The sequence below is a fragment of the Chlorocebus sabaeus genome, chromosome 4 (genome assembly GCF_047675955.1).
Source record: "Chlorocebus sabaeus isolate Y175 chromosome 4, mChlSab1.0.hap1, whole genome shotgun sequence".
Lineage (NCBI taxonomy): Eukaryota > Metazoa > Chordata > Mammalia > Primates > Cercopithecidae > Chlorocebus > Chlorocebus sabaeus.
The window spans coordinates 86,691,718-86,718,274 of NC_132907.1; the positions used below are offsets into that span (position 1 = coordinate 86,691,718).

Below are 26,557 nucleotides of genomic sequence, written 5' to 3' on the forward strand. Positions count from 1 at the left end.
CACAAAACAACTTTCTGGAGTAATAAATCAATGCAAATATTTAAGGCATTTATATTATGTTAAAATAAATATAGAAATAGGATGGAGGACAGTGCAAAGCCCTCCTAGAAAATACTTTGACATCTGGTGGGTTCAGAAATAAACCTAACGCTTGTTACAAAATGTTTTGTTTTTGAGATGTGATGTGGAGAGTATTATAACGATTAAAACAATGTTTTTCAAACAAGTATTCATTATAAGCTTCCGTATATATTCATATACAGAAGTAATTCGGTAACAGGAAACTGGTTATAAACCTGAGTGAGTGCAGCTGGTAGAATCATTCCTGTTGCATCTAGCCTTACAGTTGAAAGACCTAAAGCAATCATATATTTTCTTGAAGTCAATTTCTCCATAGAACAAAGAATTTTTAGGATTGATAGTTCCTCTTTCCCAAAACAGTATTTTAGAAAATCTCTAGTGAGAAATATAACACTGTAAATTGTGAATACAGCTACTAATTTTTTCAATATCTTGCTTGGAACTGAGGGCCATTTTGCCTTCCTGAGGACACTTGGCAATTTCTAGAGACATTTCCAGTTGTCATGACTTGGGGCATTGGAGATTGTGACTGGCATTCAGTGGGTAGAGGCCAGGGATGTCACTAAACACCCTACTTACTACGCACAGGACAACGCCCCCCACAGAGAATTATTTAGTCCAAAATATCAATAGTGTTGAGGTGGACAATCTTAGATTACTTTTATCAACATAGTACAGGTTATAACACAGTTCTTCTCCCCAAACCACTTCACATCTATGTGTGTTTGAGAATACATAATCAGATGTAATCTACAACAAAAACACATATCATCTTTCTGAGGCATCACCTCAAAGAAATTCTCTCAGAATGATTTATCAATGACAATGACATCGCTAACTTGCATTTACTCAACACACACTCACGCTATCCACATGCTAGGAAAGAACTAAAGTAAGAGAAGGAAGAGGCAGCGGCTCACCTCTCAAACAAGACCTGGCTGTAGTCGCCCAGGACGTGGGCGTGGGTGTGGAGTAGGATGGTGTTGTAGCCCACCAACGCCACCATCATGATCAACATCTTCAGCTCATAGTTCACCCGCAGGAACACGGAACAGGATATCAGTCCCAGAATACAGCTGTAGATAAAGTACTGAAACAGGGAAGGACAACAGACAAATCCGTAGGATCTCTTCTAAGAAATGCTGAAACAATTACAATCAGGGGCCACCGCCAATCTCATTTGGTCAATATATAAGCCGGCTTTGATCTAGGGGCAAATGCCTGAATACATTAAATTCAGAAAAAAAAAATCATCCAAAGCTTTCTGACCCAACCTTGCATGATAAATAAAAATAAGCATGTATATTGCCACTTTTTAGGAATAAAATTGTAAAAAAAACTTACATGGAAGACACATCATTATAAGCCAATGTTATTTATTTCTTGAAAATGAAAACATTGTGGCCTCCTATACATTCCTTAAATGTAAGTTAACGTCTATAGAATCTTTTTTGGCCTTTCAATTCTTTAATTCATTAAGATAATATAAATCATTACAGACAACTGTTAAAAGCAGAAGGAAGCCGAGACATTTTATTAAAAGAGAAATTGTGTGTCAGTGGGGCCTATTTAAAACAGAAGGATTTAAATCAAAAGCCTTGACCAGGGTGAGTCATGAACCCCCGGGAGTTCGACAGGCACCAGAAGAAAGTGGAAGAACCAAGTGGCAGCCAGCGAGATGGTATCGTCCATCTTAGGGCAGAGCAAGCTGCAGGCAGGCCTGCCCCAGGTGAACCATTTCCTCACCATTTACCACTGCAGGTACCGTTCAGATAGGCTTTGGATAGCTCTGAATTCAACTCTTCGCTAGCTCATTAGCTCACTTATTTGCAGCCAGTGACCTAACTTGCTTGTATCACAGTGTCTGCATGACACTGTAAAATGAGGGTAATCATATTCTCCTTGTAGGTCATTGAAAACAACAGAGATAAAAGAGTAATGCACAGAGCCCAGAGTCCTGCGCGCCAGGAGGGACTCGCTGCAGGGAAACAGGCGCCATCTTCAGAAAGGCTTTATTTGCTACATCATGGGGTTTCTGTGAACAAGGTTTGTGTTGCTATCTCAGCATTCCTAGAACAGAGACAACACTCAAAAAAAAAAAAAAAAAAAAAAATTAAGACTTTTAATAAAACATAGATCTTATTGATTTTTTAAAACCTTGTCTTTTAAAATAGCCCAACTTTTACTCGATTTTAATTTCATCATATTGAGTAAGCCAGGTAAGAGCTGCTTACTTTTGTCATTTGAGCTCTGCCTTTGATTTCCCCAGCTAAAGCCATCTACATTAAGCTATGTGGAAGGCTACTGATCCTAACTCAACAGTCCTGTTCCTGTGGAAGAAAGGAAAGTTGGAAATAGCAGCTTGCAGTGATCATATGGCAGGCTTTCTCTTTGTAAGAGGCACATTTGAGTGAAGGCAGCCTTACAAATGAGTAGGAAATGAGTAGAAAAGTAGGAATGAGTAGAAATCCCATTAGTAAGGACTTCGACCTGGCACTGTGGCTTCAAAAGGAAGACCAATACCTCACACTGGATTACACACCAACTAGGTCACTCTTCGGGGAGTTAAAGTCTTTCTTTGCATGGGAATGTGAAGGCCACTCTTCATTTCAGGTGGCAGCATTTTAAGGAACACTGAGTGTTGTAAGCACAGTTTCGTAGCTGCAATTGCCTGATGTCAGGTCTCCACTCTTCTGCCTCTCATGGCTTCCCACAACAGAGAACAGGAAAAGGAAAAGAAGAGACCACATGGGTTAACGTAGTAAAATGATAGAATCAACAGAGCTGTGAACAGGTGGACAGGCAGTATCTGAGTGGTAGGAGGGGTATAGCACGCCCTCTGAAAGGAGACCTTATTTCTAGAGAGTTCTGCCCTTGTCACCTTAGAGAAGTTACTAAGTATCTACTTTAGGGCAGGTCTGAGGACTATGATACAAGGTACATTAATGCTCTATGTTGCTTAGAACAAGACCACTCAAAGTACAGCAGTGAGTTCTGCAAGAGAGGTGCAGAATGTGGATAGAAACTTGGCAGAGTAAGCTTGTTTCTGATGAATATAATGAAATATGAGCTTGCATTTCATATGGCTTCCTTTTTAGTTCATTTTGCTGTTAATTCACCATTACATTTTTCAAAAGCATTAGTCTGTCGTAGATTAGAAATTAAAAACACAAAACAAAGCAAAATGAAAAAGGGCCTTCACAAAGAATTTGAGAAGCCCTCATTAATAACCTAGTAGCCCTTTAATAAATAGTCTTGAGTATTTTAAAACTGCTCCTTAAAACCAGGGAAATTGCCCCAGGAACTGGCGGGGGCAAGGCTCTTATTCAGGGATCCTGTCCCATCGGATTCCCCAAAGCAGCTGACCTTAACAAGGCAATCCTGTGTCCTCCACGAGTCACTCAAAGTAAAGATGATGATAACACCCATGTTGGAGAAGTCTCATGAAGATTGAGTAACAAAAGAGTTTAGAACAGCCTAGTCCATGAGAAGCTTGGAAATTCTGCTATTATTACTACACACTAAAGTCTTTTGTAACTTTTGGTTTTTGAAAGAGCTCTGTTTCTAAAATTATGCTTGAAAACCACTGTTATAATGAAAATTATCAACCAGTCAACTTAATCGAATGAGAGAACAGAATAAGAAACTACTTATAAGAGGGTGTGTATGTATCAATGGATATATGTGGATTGTTTGGTGTGTGGGGACCTGGGGTAAAATTTTAAAGGTTCTCACAGTTTGAGCCTTTTAACTATGTGTGAACACCTATAAAATATGCTAAGGTTCCACATTTCAAAATTCATTCTTAGGCTTTAAATTTTTTATTTCCACATTTCAGGAACATCTACTAAAATATGTATGTTAATGGGAAGTATACCTTAGTCCTTTTCTGTAAAATGACCTTCTAGAATGTTTGGAGGCTGTGCAAGAGGTGATCTGGCATAAAAAGGTAGGTTGGGAACCTGTAAATAGCCATCCAGGGACGTGTGGGAGAGAACAATGCAAGACGCCAGGCTGGGAGCCTGTCTTGGCTCCACGGTTTAGCCGACCAGGGAAGGCTCCAGATGGTCAGCGGTTCTGGCAGTAGGATTCTGAACCGACTTCTATTGGAGTGTACTTACTGGTAACCTGATTGCTAGTAATGTTTACCAGTTTTGACATAATCATTGAAACCAACTTGTATTTTACAGAAAGGTAACAGTCACCACTGTCGGGAGTAATTTAGTAACACTAAAGTATCTGGGTCTTAGCTTCTTCACTTGCAAAACAAGAACCCCAATAATACCTACTTCACCAGCGTCATTTTTGGATGAAATGACGTAACGCATACCAAGTGCCTGCTGTGGTACAAACAACTTACACTGCAAAGGTCCTTTATGGCTAATTTTGGTATTTTAAAAGGACTGTGTTTTCCTGCTACAGAAACAATACACCAGATGTTAAAGACTGGGAAATATACAAAAGGATGTATATAAAAATAAGGGTCTCTGATAATCCCCAACATCCACTTTAGCCACTGTTCATTATTTGTATATGTGTTTCCAGTCTTTTTCTTTCTACTTATTATTGGCAGTATTATTTTAAAAAATTAAGATCATACCATTTTGTATTTTTTAAAACTATACTTTTCAATGAATAATTTATTATGAATATGCATTTATATGTCATTAATTTTTTTTTACAATGTCTTATATGGTGGTTAAGTATAACCTTATCCTGCATTACAATAAAATTTATTTTATAATTTGCATTTTCCAATTTTTAGGTTGTTTTCTTTCTTTTGCTTTCTTTTTGTTTATGTTATATAAACACATGCACTAACACGTGTTTAATAAACCTTTTCACTTTTAAAATTAATTTTCAAAATTAGTATTACAGGGTAAAAAGTGTGTCTGTCTTGTGCTTTTTGATAATTCTTGAAATTACCACTTAGAAGAGTTACATCACTTTATGCCAGCACCAGTAGTGAACTGGGCATGCTTCTCAGCTTGCTGGGCAACTTCAGGCATCACATAACATGGGGTTTGAGAGAAATGACGCCTGTGTGGCACACGCCCACAAAACGGCTTTTCAACTGTTCCCTGGGATCCTTTAGGGAGGAAGCCAGGATGTCTCCAGGCTCCTTGGGGACCGCTAAACCCACGAGTTCACAATGCGGTTTCTGTGCAGCCAGTCCATGCGGACCTGGGGCTTCCTTGGCAACGCTGGCCAGGATCTTCAAGGCCTCATTATTGGAAGGATAGTAGCCGTTGACTAAATCCCACCTAGATTTTAGAGAACCTATTGTGTGCTTTTTCAGAATCTTTTTAAGACTGAGTAAATGTTGCCTTTCCCCACTTTAAGTTTTTAATAATTTTCTTTGACTGCAAATAAGATATTACACAGATTTACCTAAATGAAATTCATAATGATTTCCTTATTCTTTTAGTGATGCCAAGTGTGGCGAGTTGTTTGGCTCAAACATAGTGGAAGGAGAGATTTAAAAAAGTATTGCAGCTATTCATTTTTTTTTTTCCTGTCAAAAAGCATCTTCATGTTAAAATTTTAAACTTAAAGTGCCACGTGGATGTGAAAGGGGGACTGCTTGGTCGGTGCACTCTCTTCCCAGCAGTCAGCCTATGGATTATACGGATGCCCACACCATTGGATCAAGGAGGAAGAGGCAGGTCACACCATTAATTTAAATATTTCTCTAGAAAAGAGAGAGCTCCAAATGGCCCACAAACGGCCCACAGTGAGACTACACTCAATAGACTCTCACGATGACTCCAGCTTTTCACTTTTCACATAACTAAATAGAGAAGTCAACACCTAGTCCTCACTGGAGTTTATGATAACACCTCATTTGAAGGGCAGGATCTCCTGGGTAAGGGATGAACCTATACCACCTCCTCTTCCCAAGCCCATGGGGACACTGCTTTTGCACCTTGGCCATCTTGCTCATGACGTAGTCAAGGCCTCAGAAGCCTTCAGGAAAGAACACCAGAAATCACTTCTATCTGTGCATGGAGCTGTGAGCTTCCCAAGAAATGAAATGTTGGGAAGGGAAAAAAGAACAGAGCAAAATATCAAGGAAGAAAATCAGAGAAGGAGGAATGGGAAAATAAATCCACTTTACTGCCATAGCTAACGGAGTTAAAAATTTTGATAGGGAATTTTGAAAGCATACATATTAAATTATCAATTTCAGTCCCCAAAATAGTTCACTTAGCATTCTCAAAACTGATTATTTGAGACGGAAACTAAACAAGCATAATCTGCACTACTTCCAGATAATTATTTGGAAAGTGAAAAGGAGAGTATCAACACTTTTTTTTTTTTTCACAAACGATGTATGGAAGAACAAAGTTGTTAAGCAGTAAATAACTCACTTAACTCTCCACTTGGAAGACTAATGTGTTAATACGTTTTGAAGTTTCAGCCTAGGTCCTTTGTGATACTGGTTAAGATGAGTCAGTTAGCAAGAATTACTGGGGAACAGAATCACTGGGCAACGTATGCTGCCAAAGAAGAGGGAAGAAAATGAGATGTGGGTAGTTTTATCACAGCTTTAAGGGGGATAATATTAATTCACTGGAGCAATTGGCAATGTCTCTAAGTGAGAAACCCAGAAACATGGTGCCTTATAATTGAATGCCATATGGTAGGAAATATGCTAGAAGTGCTGTAGTGGTTAAGAGAAGAAGGCAAACATTACCGGTGAAAGCATGACAATAACATTGTAAGTTTTCGGATGTAAGTTTAGCCAGTCCCCAAGGGCCCGGACTTCTAGCAGAGGCTGACATTTGTAAATTCAGGACCACTCAGGGATTGATACCAGAGAGGAAATGCAAAGTCTAGAATACATCTGAAACTTAAAAAGGATATATGTTAATCCAGACTACTAGCATATAGGAGAGCCACCAATGCAGTCATAATTGCAATGTTCTCTTACCGGGAGGAAAAATAAATTTTGCGCACGCAGAATCGCCGCCTGATTATTAGAGGCTGAAAAGCTTGTGTTTGTTGTATTGGCAGTTGGAGGGATTGTTTCCTCTGAGTCACTCAGGAAAAACTGCAAAGAGAAGGTTTTTTTTTTTCAATGAATTAGTGCAAATTAGATTAAATAACTAGCAGGTGGGTGTTAACTTTATGAACTCTGTGTTCCTTATGCACAGTAAACAGGATTGCTTATGTGGACTTGGGAATTTCTATTGAATAAGTAATTAACGATTTATTGTTCTATACATTCAATAGAGAATTTCAGAACTTCAAAATTCACATTAAGGAAATTAGAGGCACCTCTATCAAACAGTAAATCAAAAGTACACAAAGCTGTGGGCAGAGGGAGTGGTTAGAATGACGTTTGAAACCGATATCGCCTTTGAAGCCGGTACCACCATGTATACATTCAACTCTCTACCATCAAATTGGAGCCTTTTAGAATGTTTTTTCCCCCAGTACCTTTGCCATCTTGGCTCAAACATTAAATGAGTCAATACAATTCTATGAATTTTTGATGTTTAGAATGAAAATTAATTTTATGGGCAAAATGCAATCACCAGCCTCGACATTTGTATCTATTACTTGTGAGTGCTTGGTAACTCAGATCGTAAGGGGTGAAAAATTTAAAAGGACGGGTGTTCTCAGGACTGCTGGAAAGGGGATTTTAACTAAAAAACAGAAAGGTAATGCTGAGAAAATAATTAGCTTTTATGTAATGGTCACCAATATAAGCATCAGAAGGATAGCATCAACCTGTTAGCAAGGCAGGAGAAATTTGTCTCTCTCTCTCTCTCATCCTCTCTTGCTCGCTCGCTCTCTGTCCTACAGAAGCTGCACCCAGACTAAATACCCAAGGATCAGCCACTTTTCTGTCATGTGGCTAAGGGTCAGAGGAATGTTCTGGAAACAAACCAGAGAATCATGACTTCAGCCCATTCCTTTTACTGAAAGAAATTAATCTCATCCATACACCTATTGAACAACTTGTGTTTTCTGCATAGGGTTAACCATACATATTCAAGGTTTAAAAAGTGAAACTTCCTTATAGTTTCTACGGTTGCTTTTGTTTGTTTCTATTGAGTTATTTCCCTGGACTGCATAGTTCTTGTCAAATACCTAAACTAATTTATTTGGATAAGAAGACATTTATTTAGTTTATTCTTGGGAACATTCCTCTCATAGTCTATAGAGATATGAGATACAGTATTTCTGCCCATTATATCATTTGATTAAATTTGGCAAAATGCTGATTTAAGCATCAAAGAAATATAGTAGATTTCTTTATGTATGATGAAAGAACTTGTAAAAATTGTCACATCCCTGGCCGAACTACAAATGTCCTAATATTTTGGAAAAAATTATATCAGGGATTAGAAAAAAAGAATAGAATAATTGCTTGGCAAACATCAGGCTCCAAAAGGGTACAGATTTAGATTTAGATCTGATAGACCAAAAATCCAATTCATTTAAATATTAAAAAAATCAACAAATGGCAAAGAAAAGGAGATTGTTTAGCTTGGTGGGTTACTAGTCTTAAATGCCAAGGATCTTAAAATAATTAACAAAAACTTCTTGATTATATCGCCATATGGGCAAAAAACTAGGTAAAATGAAGTGTTGCATTCTTGACATACAATAAATGAGTAGTTTACTTTGTGAAAAATGTGTATTGTAAGGAGGTTTTGCAATAAATATGATGGTTGAACTTGAAGAACAAGAGAAAACTCCAATCACTACCCACGTTTCCTAATCCACTTCTGCTACGTCTTTCTAGTAGTTATTAATATCAACTCCCCATAAATTCAAGAAACTCTTCATTCTGTCTAAAATCATACTACAGTTTTGAATCAACTTCCCTTCCTCTGTCTTCTTTGCATTTTCAAATAACAAACTCATATCATTCCCTAATTGTAGCCAGTCAAACACTCAAGAGAGTTACTAATCCCTTGCCCACCTTCCTTCCAGGTAAAACTACCCCAGCTTTCTCCACTGAAAATATTTTTAGCATCATAACGATTTAGGGAGCTCTTCTCTGGACCCAATTTACTTTTCCACATCCTTTGTCATAATTGGGACAATGATGTCATCATTCTGAACAAAACTCCCTAAATAAAATGCTAAGGAATACTGCATATTTTTAGTTTACTTGCAAATTTTACATTTCTCAGGCAATTTAAAACGTATCAGAATTACATTTTTCGAATCACATTAAACTGTGAACAGGTGCTTTAGTATTGTTTTATGCCTGATGACATCATTGTGTTTGTCATTTGGTTGGAATTAGAAGTCTACCTGACTAGACTACTAGTTAACTATGGCTAACTCCTTGCCTGGCTGGCTCACAGATTTATATATGCTTTACTTATAATAAATTTCTTGGAAATTTCTCAGAAGAAGTTGCAAAATGCTGCAAGGAATCAAGCGATGACGTTCTCAAAATGTCAGGAATAAAATGGCAGCACATTCGGCCGCTCATATGAGATTCTCAACAGCCAGCTGGAGACTAAGACAGAAAAAACACTACATCTGAAACAAACATGGACCACCAATTGTTTTTCTCCACTTTTTATTGAGGTGTTGGTATCACATGGGTAAACATCGAGTGTTTCAGATATCCCGTTAAAATCACAGGATTCACTGGAAATAAAACTGACTTGGACATTTTGGCATTCAATACCAATGAGTAATGAGACTTAAAAAGCCAGTTCTCTGAACACACTGTTCCCATTGACCCTGGCTCTTGTAAGGGTCATTAAAATGCAGGCTGGGAATAAATATTAGTGACTGGAAATTGACGCGGAGCCTCGAGATGAACCGGCCCATCCACGCAGTCAACAGCAGAGGCAGGTCAGGGCAGCCTCAAGCCATCACACGTTATTCCTAACGCATCTCTCCCCTTTGAGGTACAGAGTCGTGGCAGACGATGACAGAGAGGCAGTTAACAAGGGCTGCTTGCCACTGGCTGGAAAAACGCAGGGCAAACCGAGGCTCACCTGCTGCAAAGGGACTGGGGCATCCAGAAGAAAAGGAACACCCGGGGGCACAATGCCGGGGCAAGGAGCCAGACACAGAGGGATAGATATTGTGTGACTCCACTCACGTGGGGTCCCTGGAAGAGGCAAATTCATAGAAACAGGAAGCAGCACAATGGTGACCTGGGGCTGGGGAGAGGGAGGATGGGGAGTGGGTGTTTCATGGAGACAGAGTTGCTGTTTGGGAAAATGAAAAACACTCTGAAGATAGACGGTGGTGATGGTCGCACAACATTGCAAATGTACTTAATGTTACTAAATTGTATGTTTAAAAACTGTTCAATAATATATCTTATGTTATATCTATTATACACAATTAAAAAATACAGTAGAAACAGAAAAAAAGAAAGAAAATGAAAGCACTCTTCCTCTGCCTCAAAGGGAAAACTTACACAAATCACAGGTGCTATACGTGAGGACATGAATGAGGCTAGGACTTTAAACAGATGAAGTTTTCTGAGAGCAAGTTAAATGTTCTTCCCAGTGACTGAAAGCATATGCGCTCCCACAGTCCCCCACCTCTGCCAACACAAAGAACTGTTATTCTTGCTGAAATGTGAGTCCGATGCCTGGATTAGTCTCACTGGGTTAACAACAGCTAAGAAACAGAAATACGACTTGCGGATGGGGCTCCCTCAGTCTGGAAAACATATTCAGAAAAAAAAAAAATGCTGAGAAAAAACATGAAAAGCTATACTCCTTTAACTAGAAACTGCTCCCGGATGGACAGGTTAAAGTGGGACTAGGTAAAAAGAGACAGAAACCATCCTGGGACCATCGAACTGCATGTAAGTAAAGACTGAGTGTCACTCACATCCTTCAGCAGAAGGTGGCGCCTTCCTGATGTGAGTGACAGGAGTCCGCTTCCATTGCACCGCCCTGCACAGGTGCCCCCTCCTAATCTGCCTGCCTGCTTGGGCAGTCTGAGTGCTGCATCAGCACCACCTCATGAGGTATGTGGCCCTGCGCACCGCCTCCGCCTCACACAGTCAGAGTTTAGGAGCCCGGGGCATCTGCAGATCCTCAGGTGTGGCCAGAGGCAGAACTCATGGACAAGTCCTGCGTCTTCTGTGATTAATAAGACATTATACACAAGGCTCTACAGCTAGGTCATGTTATTTCCTTTCCGTACCAAACGTCAACTTTCCTACAGTTTTACGTTTTTTTCTTTGACATAAGTGCAAGAGGAGCACCTGTGTGGAAAAGAACCACTAAGTTCATGGCACCAGGTATCAATACAAATGGTATTTTTCTGCACACTTGGAGGAATTCAGTGCCTGAGCAGTTCTGATTTCTTCTCCCCCTGCATGGATAGACAGGAAAAGGTGGGGGAAGGTAATTTAGCTTATTTCCTGCTTCTACTGCTACAGAAGGCAGCTTGGTATGTGGAAAATCTGCAGAAGGCACATTAAAAGTATTAAAAAGTGTGATGAATGATTTTTGAGAAAGAAAGAAATCTCAAGGGTCATCCATCATACTTTTAATGTGTCTTCCGTGGAGGAAGGAAAACAACATTGGAGACATATTTCTGTTACCAAAGGCAGTTGTTCTCTCTCTAAAGGATCGTAGCTACTGTTGAAAGAATGTCTCCTCCTAAATGATCAGCTTGCCAAACATTTATAGACAGTGACTGAACTGTCTGTCAATCATGACTAATTATGCTATACAAAATAGAGTTAGCTTCCAAACCAGATTTGTTTCTCATTTATATCGTCTTTAAGAATTACGTGATAAATCCTGGTTTTATAAGGTCAAACTAGATGTTACAAAAGGAAATGGTTTCTTATTTAAAGGGCTGTATGCTTACCTATTCACTCACTCATTCTTTCATTTAATAACTAATGATTGGAAGGCACTTTCCTAGGACATGTGAAAAAAAAACAGAGATTTCCTCAAAGTTCATTCTAGTATTATTCATAACACCCAAGATACGGAAACAATCTGTCTATCGATGGATGATTAGATAAAAAAATTGGGGGCTGGGCATGGGTACAAAGGGTACAAAGGGTACAAAGTTGCAGTCATGTGGGATGAACGCACCTAGATTACTAAAGCACAGTGGGAGGACTTGGTTAATAACACTCTGTTGTATTTAAGATTTGCTAAGGGAGTAGATTTTAGGTGCTCTCATCATACACAAGAGGTTATGTGGAAGGTGATGGATACGTTCAGTGGCTTGCCTGTAGTAATCATTTCACAATTTATATGTATATCAAAACATCATGTTCCACAACTGAAATTTATATAATAAGAGAGAAAGAAAAAATGATCTCACTCTTACGTTTGCGTATATGATGTTAAATGTATTGTCCTCTAACTCCTATGTGCTGCTACTGGCCAGTGAAGGTCAGCCCTCAGGAGGTGTACTCAATTTGCTTGCATGCACGGTGAACACGCTTCTGACGGGCCAGGAGGCGGCTTAATTTACGGGCATGTGTCAGTCACCCGAGGGTTCTGAGTAAATCGGAACACGAGCTTGTGCACCCTGCTGCCCTTCAAGTGCGCTTTCATCAGCCCCTCCGCTACAGAGTCGACTTCCAACCCAGTCTCTCTCACAGCTTTCATCTACCAAAGTGCACTTGGTGCTTGGCAGTGCGCTCTCCTGGGAAGCTGGATCTTGGAACAGCAGGACTAATGCATACATGCAGGTTACAAAGTCAAGCCCAAAAAACCCATTTTAGAAAACACACTCAGACTTCTGGCGTCTCAGGCCAACGCCCGCTGCCTGCCCCTCTCTCTGTCCAGGTTCCTCCCCCATGATTTCTTCACATCCTTGCAGTATCCAGGAAATTGCATATGCAGAGAGCTGAGGCATTCTTGTGACTCCTGGCGTGTCTGCAGAAAGGCTCTTTCAAGAAAGCCTCTCCTGTCCCTGTCTTAAATCTCTCACCTTGAGTTCCTCACCCTGAGGCCGTCCCCCTGAAGAAAGCTCTGGGACCACAGCAAGAACACCACTCCCCACCACCCCTGCCTCCCAACCCTGTTCTTCAGGCAGAATGCCCCCGGCTGGCCAGTCTCGCTCCCATGAGCAGGTGCCTTCAGTGGATGAATGCAGCAGGTCTCCACCTGAGCCCTGGCATTTCTGTCTTTCTGGAGCCCAGTGGTACCCCAGAAAATTGCTTGTTGTCTAGACATGGCACATTTTCCCTCTTCAGCTGTTTCCCATTCACTCTGGATTAAGCCCTAACTGGAAATAAATGATGTCACCATCCAGGCACTCCTGAGACCTAGAAGAGGAGGCCTCCTTCCCCAGAGGGAGGCCTCACGATTCCTGCAGCAGAAAATGAGCCTCAAGTGATGCAAACATCCAGGAAGAAGGGGAGACCCACTTTGTGCCACTTGCTCATCTTACAGAAGGGCAGGAGGAGGGCTTCCAGCGGTGGACCCGGCCCATCAGGACCGCTCCACAGGGGACTGCCAGCCAAGGGCCTGCATTAGCCCAGGGAGGCTGTGGCCTGCATGGACTTGCCTGCTGAGCCCCTCCTTCCCCAGTAACAGAGGAGCCTTTGAACTAGCTGTTCTGGAGGCTGAGCAGGTGGCTGGAGGAGGTAGCTGTGGTGGCATCTTTCAGCGGCCTGCATGTCTGGGGAGCCCTGCAACAGGGCTGACCTCATGTTCTTTCTTGGGGAGCTCCAGAGAGGGAGCTGGGGCACACAGGCAGGTGAGGTAGGGCTGCCAGCATGCTTGTACCCAAACTCATGACACAGGAGAGCCTGCGGGAATTGCACACATTCACCTCCAGAGAGCGGGGAGGACAAGCTACAGCTTCTCTCTGAAAGCACCTTTGCAGGTGTCACTAAGATCAATTTCTAGGCAACACAAAGCGATGGAGAGGCCATCCCACTCCTGCTGCTAGTGCTTGGCCCATCTGGGGTCCAGGTGGCGTCACCCTCACCTGAATCTGCAGGTGTCTGAGAGGAACTTACGATCACTAGGTTCCTAGTCAGAGGAACTCTACGATCTGGAGGACTGGCCCCATGTAAACATTCAAGGACCTAATCCACTTCTTCAGGTGGATTTATTTTTCTCTACTTCTTAATATGAATTTCTGTTCTTGTCCCAGAGGCAAACATCCCTCCTTCTCCCCTTCCACCCACCTGCCCTTGCCCCTCACTTCCTCCAGGTCCACGTGGCAGACTCCTCCTTTAGCCCTCCAGGACTGCATCTAGCAGGCCTGGCTCTCCCTTCCCCTCATGCCTCTGTTGCTGCCTTCGCCTCCTCGTTTCAGAATGACTTGATGATGAGGTTACCCAGCTGTCTGTCTCCTACTCCTAGAAGGCAGAGAACTGTCTTTGGGGTCTGAGCACCCAGCACATATCAGGGATATCTTTATATTCAATAAACATTACATTTCACTGCATGAATGCTTTCTACTTTATACAAACAATGTTATTATTATGAAATAATATATAGTCTGTCACCACAACCTGACTTTGGGCCCCTGGAAGGCAAGGACTACATCTCCTAACACTCTGCATTTCCCAGTGAGGGAAGCCTCCACTACAGGAAGCATCAGATCTCCTACGGCTGCTGCTGCTGATGTGAGAACAATAAGGACATGCCTCAAAGCACTGTGACGAGCCAAGTGTCTATTCTGGGGAAGATAACCAGCAATGATGAGACTGATATAGTAAGAGTGGCCATTGGCTCAATAATTACAAAATGGCCAGAACTGTCCTAAGTGTGGTGGGAACATTGGCTCATTGAATCCTTAGAACCACCTTGGTAGAGAAGTCTTGGTTCCCACTTTCAAAGAAGTGAAAATGGAGCCTGCGGAGTTCAGTGAAAACGTCCTTATAGTCGTGCAGCTGGTGAGACGGGGAGCACGGGGTTGCAATCAGGTCTTTTAAACTCCAGGGCAGGACACCACACTCCCCTTAGTTTGAGGGTTCCTTTGCCCCTCATGACTATCCTTAAGACATTGCAGTCATTTCTGCAGCCTGTTGAGGGGCCACCATGAGCAAGGAAGTGGGGAACTGCTCCAAGGAGTCGCCCCATCTCTCAAGGTGGCTCCGTGAAAGCATCCCTTCCCTTAGAGAAATGACTGCTGTAGCCATTAGATGCTAAATTTAACAGGCAGCAGCTGGTGTTGCAAAGGAGTTAAAAGCGAGTTTCCAAAATTCCACAGGACAGGTCCCAGAAGGGAAGAACGCCCTGCCTGCTGTGAGCCCTGACTCACCCTGCGACTGAACATGTTGAACATGGCCATGGTCCAGGGCTTACTATGTTGAACACGGCCATGGTCCGGGCTTATCATGTTGAACACGGCCATGGTTAGAGGCTTACCATGTTGAACACGGCCACGGTCCAGGCTTACCATGTTGAACACGGCCACGGTCCGGGGCTTACCGTGTTGAACATGGCCACGGTCCGGGCATACCGTGTTGAACATGGCCACGGTCCGGGCTTACTGTGTTGAACACGGACATGGTCCGGGGCTTACCGTGTTGAACACGGCCATGGTTAGAGGCTTACCATGTTGAACACCGCCACGGTCCGGACTTACCATGTTGAACACGGCCATGGTTAAAATGATGGCTGTGGTGATGATCGTGAGAGAGATCCGTGGCCAGGGGCGGTTGGCAATGATGCCCGAGGACTTCAAAAGCCACATGAGCAGGGGAGAGGCTTTTTTGCTGCATTGCTAGGAGGAGAGAGAAAGAAAAAGAAAAGCATTGCTAGTTTATGACTTCTCTCCAGTTTCTTGATGACAATGTTTAAAACCACAAGAAGCACCAACATTATTCATAAACATGTAGATTCTAGCCTCCCCTGGGGACTCAAACCAAGTCACAAACTTTATTAAAATTATGTTGGCATCATTGCTACCAACTGAGAACAAATTAAATGCCTACGACAAAGGTACATTGTGCTTGTATGTCTTTTAAAACAGACCTGAAGTTATGTTTTTAAGTGACTCCTTTCTCAAAGGAAAAATGTCAGTTAATTACATCACCCTGGGGGATATGTTGGGTCTCTGATCACGGCCGCGATGAAAGTTATCATTTATTAGCTGATTTATGTGGAAAGAGATCAGCACATCTCCTGACCCTTTTAATGCTGCATTAGCAGATCACAAGAATACAGCCCAGGCCACAGACTTAGTTTGGCACCTAAACTTATAAATACGGTATCTGAAAGTCTCAGGCATGAGGCATGATGGCTTTGTGTGATCCCGTCTGGTCTTGTGGGGGTTTTCTCCCACACAGAGAAGCTCTTTTTTTCCCCCAAAACATTTTTTAACAGTGTTGAGAAACACATAATATAAAACGTGCTCTTTAAACCATTTTCAAGTGTAGAGCTCAGTAGTGACAACCATATTCACACTGGTGTGTAACAACTCTACGATTTTCAGTCTTACCACATTGAAACCCTATACCCATGGAGAAACAAGTCTCCATTCCTCCCTCCTCCCAGCCCCGGCAACCACCATTTCCCTTCCTGTTTCCATGATTGTGACTACTCGAAGACCTCGTGTAAGTGGAACCATCTAGTAGTTCTCCTTTTGTGACTGGCTTATTTCTCTCAGCAGAATGTCTCCAAGGATCATGATGTTGTAGCATTATGCCAAGATTTCCTTTTATTTTAAAGCCTGAATAAAACTTCATTGTATGGATCTATACTTTTTTTTTTTATCCATTCATAAAACGGACACTGAGTTGTTTCACCTCTTGGCTGTTGTGAATATGCTGCTATACATATGGGGGTCGGGGAAGCTTTTTTGATATAAGAAGGAATTGAGGTCTTTGGGGAACGACAGCCAGCATTTGCTCCCCATTCACTATGGGGTCTCAGTGAATGAGCTCACTCATCCTGAGGGCCACCTTTCCAAAGATTCTCACCATCTCCCAGGTATGAGTGTGCAGCAGTACACAGAGTTCCACTGAACTGTGAGTGACATCAGCTCTGCCTATGCAGATGCTGCGTGGGCATAATTTGCATACGTTATCTGATATGACAAGCAGGATGTAAAAGTACTCCAGGGATTGATATCTTCACACTAAAGGGATGTGGTCCCAAGACTATGTATCTTGGAAACAAAAAATAAAAGGTGACGATTTCAAGAAATTCATAAGAAGGAATACGTAAATTATACCCTTTGATTGATACTACTAAGTTAATCTATTGGCAAACAAAGCTGGTGTGACATCAGTGAAATTCAAATTCAAATAAAGAATATTCCTGGACAGCATGAATAGGCTGCGCTTTTAGTTCTCTACTTCTTTCACATCTTCTTTTTGTATTGTTCCTAAAATTATTGTTGCCCTAAGCGTTGCTATATGGTCAATGCTGATACAGCAGTTGAATGAGAGTCTAAACACAGGAGAGAGGAGTTGAGAAGGGTGAAGAATCAGCCAGTGGCCTAGCTTCAAACCTCCACTGCTGGGAAACTTGCTGCCAGTTAATATTCGTCTCGGAAATGGGGTCTCAGTTTCTTCCTCTCGGAAATGGGGATAATAACAGTACCTGCCTCCTCTGTCTTTCCAGAGGTTTAAACGAGTTAGAGAAGGTGTGTGCGACAAGACTTACAAGCGTTCGCTCTTCCTGTTATTTCAATGAAGAAAACACAATATTTCTTAGAAACATTTTAATGACCAAATTCCTATTTGCTTTATATCTGTGTAAATAACAACGACAACAACAACAAAATCTCCTCCTCTCTACTCCTTTCCACCATGGTGGTTTTGGTTTTTTTTTCTTCCTTCCAGCTCCTGATAGGAAAAGATGGAGAATGTTTGTTTACGGCGCACATGCCCCACTGAGGGAGACACGGGACCAGGTTCGGGGTTCACTTCTTGGGCTGATTTTCCTGGGCCCTCCTCTCATTTCTCCGAGTACCTACCAGGGAGCTTGAGCCAGGGCTGCCATCAGCCGCAGAGGCTGCCCAGAGCTGGACTGATGGCTGGCGGCAGGGGGCGCCCTCGGCCCAGCTCTGCAGGGCCTCTGATCACTAGCAGCAGAAGAATCAGATCTGCACTTGACGCTTCAACTCAAGAACAGGTTTGGATAGGGGTTGATGGTGGCAGGAAATCTGCCATGCAGTAAGATGTCCCTTAATGCTCTAAACATGCAGCATCTTAGAGGGTCAGGTAGCCAGAAAACATCCACCCACAAATGGTTATCATTAAACATCCACCCACGAATGGTTATCATTATTGTTTAATGCATGCTACTTCTAATAATATTAATATCATAAAACACAGTCAAATCTGTGTTCTTTTTTTTTTTTTTTTTTCCTGGGACGTAGTCTCACTCTGTTGCCACTCAGGCTGGAGTGCAATGGTGCGATCTCTGCTCACTGCAACCCCCGCCTCCTGTGTTCAAGCGATTCTCCTGTCTCAGCCTCCTGAGTGGTTGAGCTTTTTTTTTTTGGCCATTACATTTAAACCGCAATTACTTTTGCACCAACCTATAATAAAATATGAAGAGCCGAGCTTCAAATGAAATATCACGCTCATCTAATTCAGATTCCATTGGATGATGGCATTTGGTTTGATTCTTGCAAATTAGGACAATATATTTATATTCACATCCAGATCGACTACAATTAGTATCTTTAAGAGAAAATTGTTAAAATCAATGCTCTTATGTTTGTGAAATTATGATAATTTTTCATAATTCTGATATGAATTAAATTCTGAATAAAAATATGATAAATTCTGTAAACAGAAATTATCAATAGAGATGATAATGAAAATGTTAATGGCAGAACATTTAAAAAGTTTATTACTTCAGGAGAAAATGTACATCTAGCTAAGATTGCATATCGCCGTCAATTAGGTAAAATATTATCTAGTTATTACACAAATTTTTGAAATTACAAAATTAAAACAAGTTACTGTGTTTGAAGATTTAGAAAAATACATGGTGATAATCTTGTCAGATACGCTATCTAATAGGAATATGTTGTATTCTGCTCACAGGCTAGTAATTTACTAAAACAGACCTGGGCAGATATGCAGGAATTTTTTTTCCATTCATGTGACATGCCAGGCAAAATGACAAATCAGCAGCACTTGCAGCTACTTACTAGATGCATGGGGGTTCGGCAGACATGGGTTTGGCACTACAGGTTCAGGATGCACTTGGTTCAGTTGCTTCACTTGTGCAGTTTCCATGCACGTATCAAAGTTCTCCCTCACAATTGTTTTAAAACTGATGCCAAATGTGTTGTTCCAGAGGTCAGGGAGACAGGTGGCTATCTTTCCTTGTCACCAAGCAGCAACAAGGTAAGTAAACCTGTTCTGAAGTGTAAAAATTGGTAAGCATTGCTGCCAGCAAGGACAAGGAAGTAGAAGAGAACAGAGAGGTGACAGTTGCAATGACAATGACGAAAGAGGAAGTGGAGGATCAAGCTGGTGGGGGGAGCAGAAGAAACCAATGATGGGGCTAAGAGGAGAAACAAGACTAAGATCCTCAAATGGAAGGAATCTGATTAAGAAAAACGGTGACCCTTAATTCAGTGTGTAGCTCTGTAGAAAAATTACAGCTTGGCTCTTGATATGATCATTGGCTTCAGTTTATCCTGTTTTTGATTAAGTATTAAAGGCCCTGGTGGAAAAACATTTATCAAAATTCAGATCATCCTAATTAAATGTTATAAATGACAACATCTCAAAGAATATTTTGGCCTTTATTTGGAAGATACTATTCAATTGAAAATGAGAAAAGGCCTGCTGTGAGCCCAGTTGGTGCAGTCATTTGCTTTGATCTTTGGTTTAATTCCTGGCATAATTTCAGTCACATCTGTTTCTTCCCTTACTTGATCATCTCACTGAACCCCATGATTGGCTCTTACTCACAGTGAGCTCACCGTGTACCTTCTAGAAATGCTCTTGGATGTGAATATCACATTCATCCACTAACAAACAAGGGATTGGTACTAAATGTAGTGGGAGATGTAATAAAAGCAGCAATATAAATTTATAGGAAAATCCCGGCCAGGCACGGTGGCTCATGCCTGTAATCCCAGCACTTGGGGAGGCTGAGATGGGCAGATCATGAGGTCAGGAGTTCGAGACTATCCTGGCCAACATGGTGAAACCCCATCTCTACTAAAAAGACAAAAATTAGCCGGGTGTGGTGGTGGGTGCCTGTAATCCCAGCTACTAAGGAGGCTGAGGCAGGAGAACTGCTTGAACTCGGGAGGCAGAGGTTGCAGTGAGCTGAGATTGCACTACTGTACTCCAGCTTGAGTGACAGAGCAAGACTCTGTCTCAGAAAAAAAAAAAAAAAAGGAAAATCCTATCATAGAATTGATGGTGGGGATAATGAGCAGTGGGGTGTGGTAGGAAAAACGTGGGATGAATCCCAACGTTCCTAATCCAGTACATGCAGATCCTCCTCAGAAAAACAAAATGTTCATACATGCTCCACCAAAAATATCAGCCAGCTTCTCTTCCTTCCCTTGTTTTGATCCCTTTTTTTCTTCCCTTGTTTTGATCCACTTGCAATGGAAACAACTGGTAGTCTCTCAAATTAAGTTAAATCTAATTTTTTCACTCTCAAATTAATTCTTCATAATTTAACTTAATCATTATAAAAGTAGACTTCATTTACAGTTTTGTTAGTATCCATTTTAAAAATCAGATGACACACTTGAAGAGAAGTAGAAGCTCATATTAAGTGAAGTTAATAAAATGAAAAAAAAATCCAGAAAAGTTATAAAGATATCTGAGTAGCTGAGAAGCAAACTTTTATTATTAGGAAAACAAAATCCATCTTAAAATCTTGCTTGGAAAATATGGTGGTTTCGTGTTTCATATAAACATGTACTTTTGTGTATTTGCCTAAAGGAACATCTACTTTGGCATTTTAATTAGCTGAGGACCGTCATTCTGAATGGCAGGAACAAGCTGGAGCAATAATTACTTGTAACATTTAATGTCACAAAGACTGTGATGTGTACTTTGATTATTTAATTGTCCTTTAATTTCCCACAGGAAGACTTCTTTATGCCAATCAATCATATTTTACGAAATCAACCTTTTTCTTCCTTACGCCCTGGGTGAGCCACCTCGCTGCACTGTTGCTCCACTGGGTACCACACGGCATCATTTTTGCTGACATGCTTGTCTCCGGCCAAATGCAGAGCTGGTTGAGGACAGCGACCATATCGCACTTGTCTCTGTTTTCTCAGAAGCCAGTATAATGTTTGTTAAATGGTAAGAACTCATCAAATACGTGGTGATTCTATTTACTATTTTTAATGATGGACTCAAAGGGAAATTACTAGGGCACAGAAACAAACAGAGAGCTCAGTGATAAAAGGACTGAGGCTGTGGGGTGAGTCCAGTAGTGTCCTGGATCAGGACTCAGGCTATGGCACTTAGCGGGTTGGCTTTTAACACCCATAGGGAAAAGAAGATATTTCCTTGGGCCAGTGAAACGTGGGCAGCTGCAACTAAGACTCTTGAATAAAATCCAGAGCCTCAAACCGCTATTCCTTCTGTACAAAGAAGTCTAGAAGAGCTCCATTCACTACCTCAGGGGAGTATCAATAAGCTTCCAAGGGTCAATCCAAACCCTAAAGTGTTGGGTGTGAAATTATATTACCTGATTCATAATGAGAATTCCAAATTGAAGGGTTGTTAATTAGGTCAAAACTAGAGAAAATCCTTGGGGCTATGGCAGAAGCAAGAATGACACTGCTTGTAAATGATACTTTAGACTATAGAGTGCAGGGATGTCCCATCTGGGGGCTAGGGCAGTTTCTCCTGAACATAGCCTGACAATAAAAACCAAATTATAAAGTACCTAAGGCAATGGACCATATGAGGAAGAGTCAAAAAACATAAGAGGTAGAATTAGCACCACGAGATCTGCAGATACGACAATAATTTGAAATAGTTTCTAAAATAAGATTAAAGTAACAAAAGAGGGATTATAATCCATATGAATGAGTGAGTTGTTAAGGAAAAATAACAAGTATTTTTTAAAATGAGCCACATAAACTTTCTAGAGATGAAAATGTAGATATTGAAATTAAAACTAAACTGTTATTGAGGAACTGGATTAATTGCCCGTGAATGGGAGAGGCTAAGAAACATCTCAGGAAATAAACCATAAAATAGCACAGAAAGATAAAGAAGGTGAAAATAGGAAAAAGAGATTGAGACACAGAGGATATGATGAAGAGATTCAACATACCTCTAATAAAAGTTTGAAAAAAACAGAACAGAAAGACCAGGGAAGGGACAAAACACAAGGAGATATTGGACAATGACGTTGCAGACCTAGAGCGGATTATGAGGTCTGTGGTTGAGAATACACAGCTGAGTCTCAAAAATAAAAGTCAGGCTACACTTTAACACATGGAATCTACTGCCCATGATTCAAAGAGCAAATCCTACAAAAACTCCCACCGAGACAAGGGACCAAGTGTCTACAACAGTTAGATGGACAGGAGAGTTAATCTCATTCCCACAGAGGACAGGAAATGATGGAATCCTGTTTCCGGAATGTTAGAAAAAATGAGAAATAATCACCATGAGGAAAAGATAAAGACTTTTAAAAACACAAAATCTGAGTGGGTATATTATTTACAAGCCCTCATGGGAAGGATTATAAAAGGAAGCATTTTAGTAATATGGAAACTGAGTCCAGAAAGGTGGAATGGTATTTGGAAAAAATAGTAAACAAATACATCATTTAAGAAAAACAAGAATAAACATTGAATAATTTGAGCCGTTTAAATTTAGAAAAATTTAAACAATGCTAGTATGGGAGATGAGAAATTACCAGACTCAGAGCATGGTCCCTGCATTGTTCAACAAGGAAGTGGAGATATTACCAATAATACACTTTGTTAATCACGTGCACATGTTACCTGTTTTAAGGTAATAACTGAAAAAACAAACCAAAGTATATAAGTTCCAAGTCACTAGAGAGAATAAGAGAATAAACTCCAGGAGTCCAAAAGAAGGCAGAAAAGAAGGAAAAACAAGTAGAAGCAAAAAAGATACAAAGTAGATTTTAAAAGATTTTAGTAATAATTGCAATGCACATAAACCGATCACACTTGTCGAATTAGAGAGAGAGATGTCTGGAACAGAGAAAAGAACATAGAGCTACATGCTGTTCACCAGAGACACACCTAAAACCTATATCCTTTTCGTTGACAAGGAAAAGCTGGAAGTAGAAAGATGGAACAAGGAACACTAAGCAAACACTAACCAAATATATATATATATATATATATATATATATATATATATATATATATATATATATATATATATGGTGGAGTGATATTAACAGGAGAGAAAACAGACTTCAAGGGGAAAACACGGCTGTGGGGTAGAAAGCTTTTCTATTAGCTGGGAGTGTGACCTACTTTTCCTTTCCCAAGGCGACCTCTCTATTTGTGCTTTCATCTCTGCCTAGAAGAACGTTGGTGGGCTGGCATCGTATTATCTCTGCTATTGAAAGCACAAGGTAACAACATTGAGAGAAAAATTTCTTCTGATATTTTCTGGCATTTTCACTTGCTGTACCCAGCATATGTGTTCTAAACGTGTTTTGGGGGTTTGTTTGTTTGGTGGTGGAATATTTGGTTAGAGTAACTCTCTTGTATTTATCATAGAAACATAAGTCTGCCTCAGGTAGTTTAGAAAGCTAAATGTGACTGTGAATGTGCACTTATTACTATTACTGCTACAGTGACAACTAGTACTATTTTTAATTGCTAATTGTAATGAAAATGTGAACTTGAATCTCTTATTCTAGTCTTAGCTTCTGCCTAGATAAAATGGATTATTTTCATTATCAAATAAAATAATGTCTGAAAACACTTTGAAGGACTATTATATGTATAAAACATTTTGTAAAGTATTATTATAATACTGAGTACTTTCTTACTAGATTATTTTAATCTAAATACAATTATAAATTAACTTAAAAAATATATCAAATGTCTTTTAAGATGAATTTACACTTTGCCCAGAACATAGTTTTAAATACATGGGACCAACAGCTGAAAAACATATTTTAGGAAACTAGAGTAGAGAAGAATAGGAATAGTTACTATGTGAGGTTACCATGACTTACCAACGTGATTTTGATCAATGGGTGCTGAGCAGTCACCACAAGGCAACTTTGGTGCTATGCTGGTCCATGTTCATAAGCATGGGCATCCCTGCCTAGTGCTGGGCACCATCTGCCTGTGACTCACCCCATACACAACCCTGGTACCCTCTGCAACCTGCCTCTACTATAAGGTTCCAAGGCTTGACTGCAATTCCAGCTCCAACATCTACTTGCTATATACCACTGGGAAGGCAAGTTATGTAGCATCTGTGAGATCCCATTCTATGAAACTGTCAAATAGGTATTACCTGCAAGGGCTCTTGTGAGCATAAATGAGCCAGTCAAAGCTAAGCACCTAGCAGAGTAAGTAGGTATTTTTAATACAACATTTACTACTTACAAACTGTGATGAGGCTGGAATCAGAACCACTCATTGGGATCTTGTCCATCATAAATAGTTCGGATTTATTCCAAAGATTCTTACCCAAGGATAAGAAGCCTTTGCAGACCTCTTAGCCATTGCATTCCTGATTCTACTCCAAAGCCTCCATTTCCATCCTCAAGAGGCCTGATTACAGCTTCTTCAACATTGTGTGTGTGTGTGTGTGTGTGTGTGTGTGTGTTGCGGGGTTGTGGGGGAAACGTTTATTTTAAATAATTGGAAATAAAAACTCATTTAAGTGGATGGCACCTTTGGAGTCCTGGGTCCCTCATCCACAAAATTAGAGACTGGATGAGGTTATCTCTAGGTTCCCTCTCAGCTCTTGACTTTTACATTCTGAAATGCTAAGTAGCATCTGATGTAGAAAGCATTTCAGAGTCAAGGAATCATGGTGAATGTGAGCAAGAAATTTCAATGCAGTGTGATGAAGGCCACCGACTCACCATCCCTTCTCTCATCCACATTCCTTTACACATGGAAGCACTATCCTGCTAGTGTGCCAGGAATTGGTGGGTTCTTGGTCTCACTGACTTTAAGAATGAAGCCATGGACCCTCGCGGTGAGTGTTACAGTTCTTAAAGATGGTGTGTCTGGAGTTTGTTCCTTCTGATGTTCGGACATGTTTGGAGTTTCTTCCTTCTGGTGGGTTTGTGGTCTTGCTGGCTTCAGGAGTGAAGCTGCAGACCTTCGCGGTGAGTGTTACAGCTCTTAAGGTGGCACCTCTGGAGTTGTTCGTTCCTCCTGTCCGGAGTTGTTCATTCCTCCTGGTGGGTTCGTGGTCTCGCTGGCCTCAGGAGTGAAGCTGCAGACCTTCGCGGTGAGTGTTAAAGAGCCGTGTGCAACCCAGGTTCCTGCCTGCGCCTTTCCCTCCACACCTCTTGGCAAGCAGAGGGAGCTGGCTCAGGCCTGGGCCAGCCCAGAGAGGGGCTCCCACAGTGCCGTGGTGGGCTGAAGGGCTCCTCAAGCACCGCCAGAGTAGACACCGAGGCCGAGGAGGTGCCGAGAGCGAGGGCTGCTAGCATGTCGTCACCTCTCACTAGGACATCTGGAGAAGGTCCCTTAGGGCACATCTTTCTCTGCCTCAGAATAGTTGGCAATGGTGAGATGAAGGGGCTGCTATATGGGCCCAGGAAGGCACCTGAGGCAGAGGTGTCTAATATGATCCAACAAGTGAGCACATCAAGATGCCAGGCCCAGATGCAGATGCTGGGAACCTACCAGAATGTGGAGCAGGATACCATGACTGTGAGCTGGATTCAGAGCTTCAAGTTCAGAAGGAGTCCAGTTGGGGTGAGAATGGGGGTGGAATGTTTTCTGAGCAGTGGTGCCAGGAAATTGCACTTGGGTGCAACCAAACATTCCTTCAAGCAGAGACTGATATTAAATATTTATCTTGTGCTTCAAGTACTAGAGTAGTACAATGAACAAAACAGGGCTGCAGTGAACTCACTGAAGATCTTTCCATCCACAAGAATGAAAGTAATAATGCAAAATGGGAATCCCAGCCAGTCAGCACGAGGGGAGTTGGTGGGGAAAAGATGGGCTCTTCAAAGTTGGGTTATGAAAGTTAGATGATGATTTCCAACTGAGGAGACAGCTGGAGGCATGTCAGAGTCGAGGAATCATGGCGTATGTGAACAAGGCATTTGGATGCAGCGTGGTGAAGGCCACTGACTCACATTCCTCCTCAGGTCCACATGATCATTTACACATAAGAGCCTGGCCCCATGCTGGGACATCTGGAGAAGGTTCTGTAGGGGACACCTAACTCAGCCTGAGAAAGTTTGGCCTCCATGAGATGAGGGAGTGCTAACCAGAGCTGGATGAGAGGAGAAAGTAAGAAAGGACCCCATAAAAACACTACAGTACAAGGAACTCTATATATTCAAGGGGAAACAGAACCAACCTAGAGGTCTCAGTGAGATCTTATGTGATGGAGGTTAAGCTACATAACACAGATTGTCAGTCCCATGGTGTAAAAAGAAGGGCT

At 41.3% G+C, this 26,557-nt stretch overlaps 1 protein-coding gene across 1 annotated transcript in view; it reads right to left on the bottom strand.

Annotated features, from left to right (window-relative positions):
• The window catches only part of ADCY2 (adenylate cyclase 2), a 426,522-nt gene that overhangs the window by 51,883 nt on the left and 348,082 nt on the right, over positions 1-26,557 (bottom strand). Inside the window, exons 16-18 of the mRNA XM_007961181.3 lie at positions 15,604-15,741; positions 7,016-7,135; positions 1,002-1,171 (exon numbers count right to left, since the gene is read on the bottom strand). Coding sequence (XP_007959372.3) covers positions 1,002-1,171; positions 7,016-7,135; positions 15,604-15,741 — 428 coding nt within the window. The remainder of the gene's footprint in view (positions 1-1,001; positions 1,172-7,015; positions 7,136-15,603; positions 15,742-26,557) is intronic.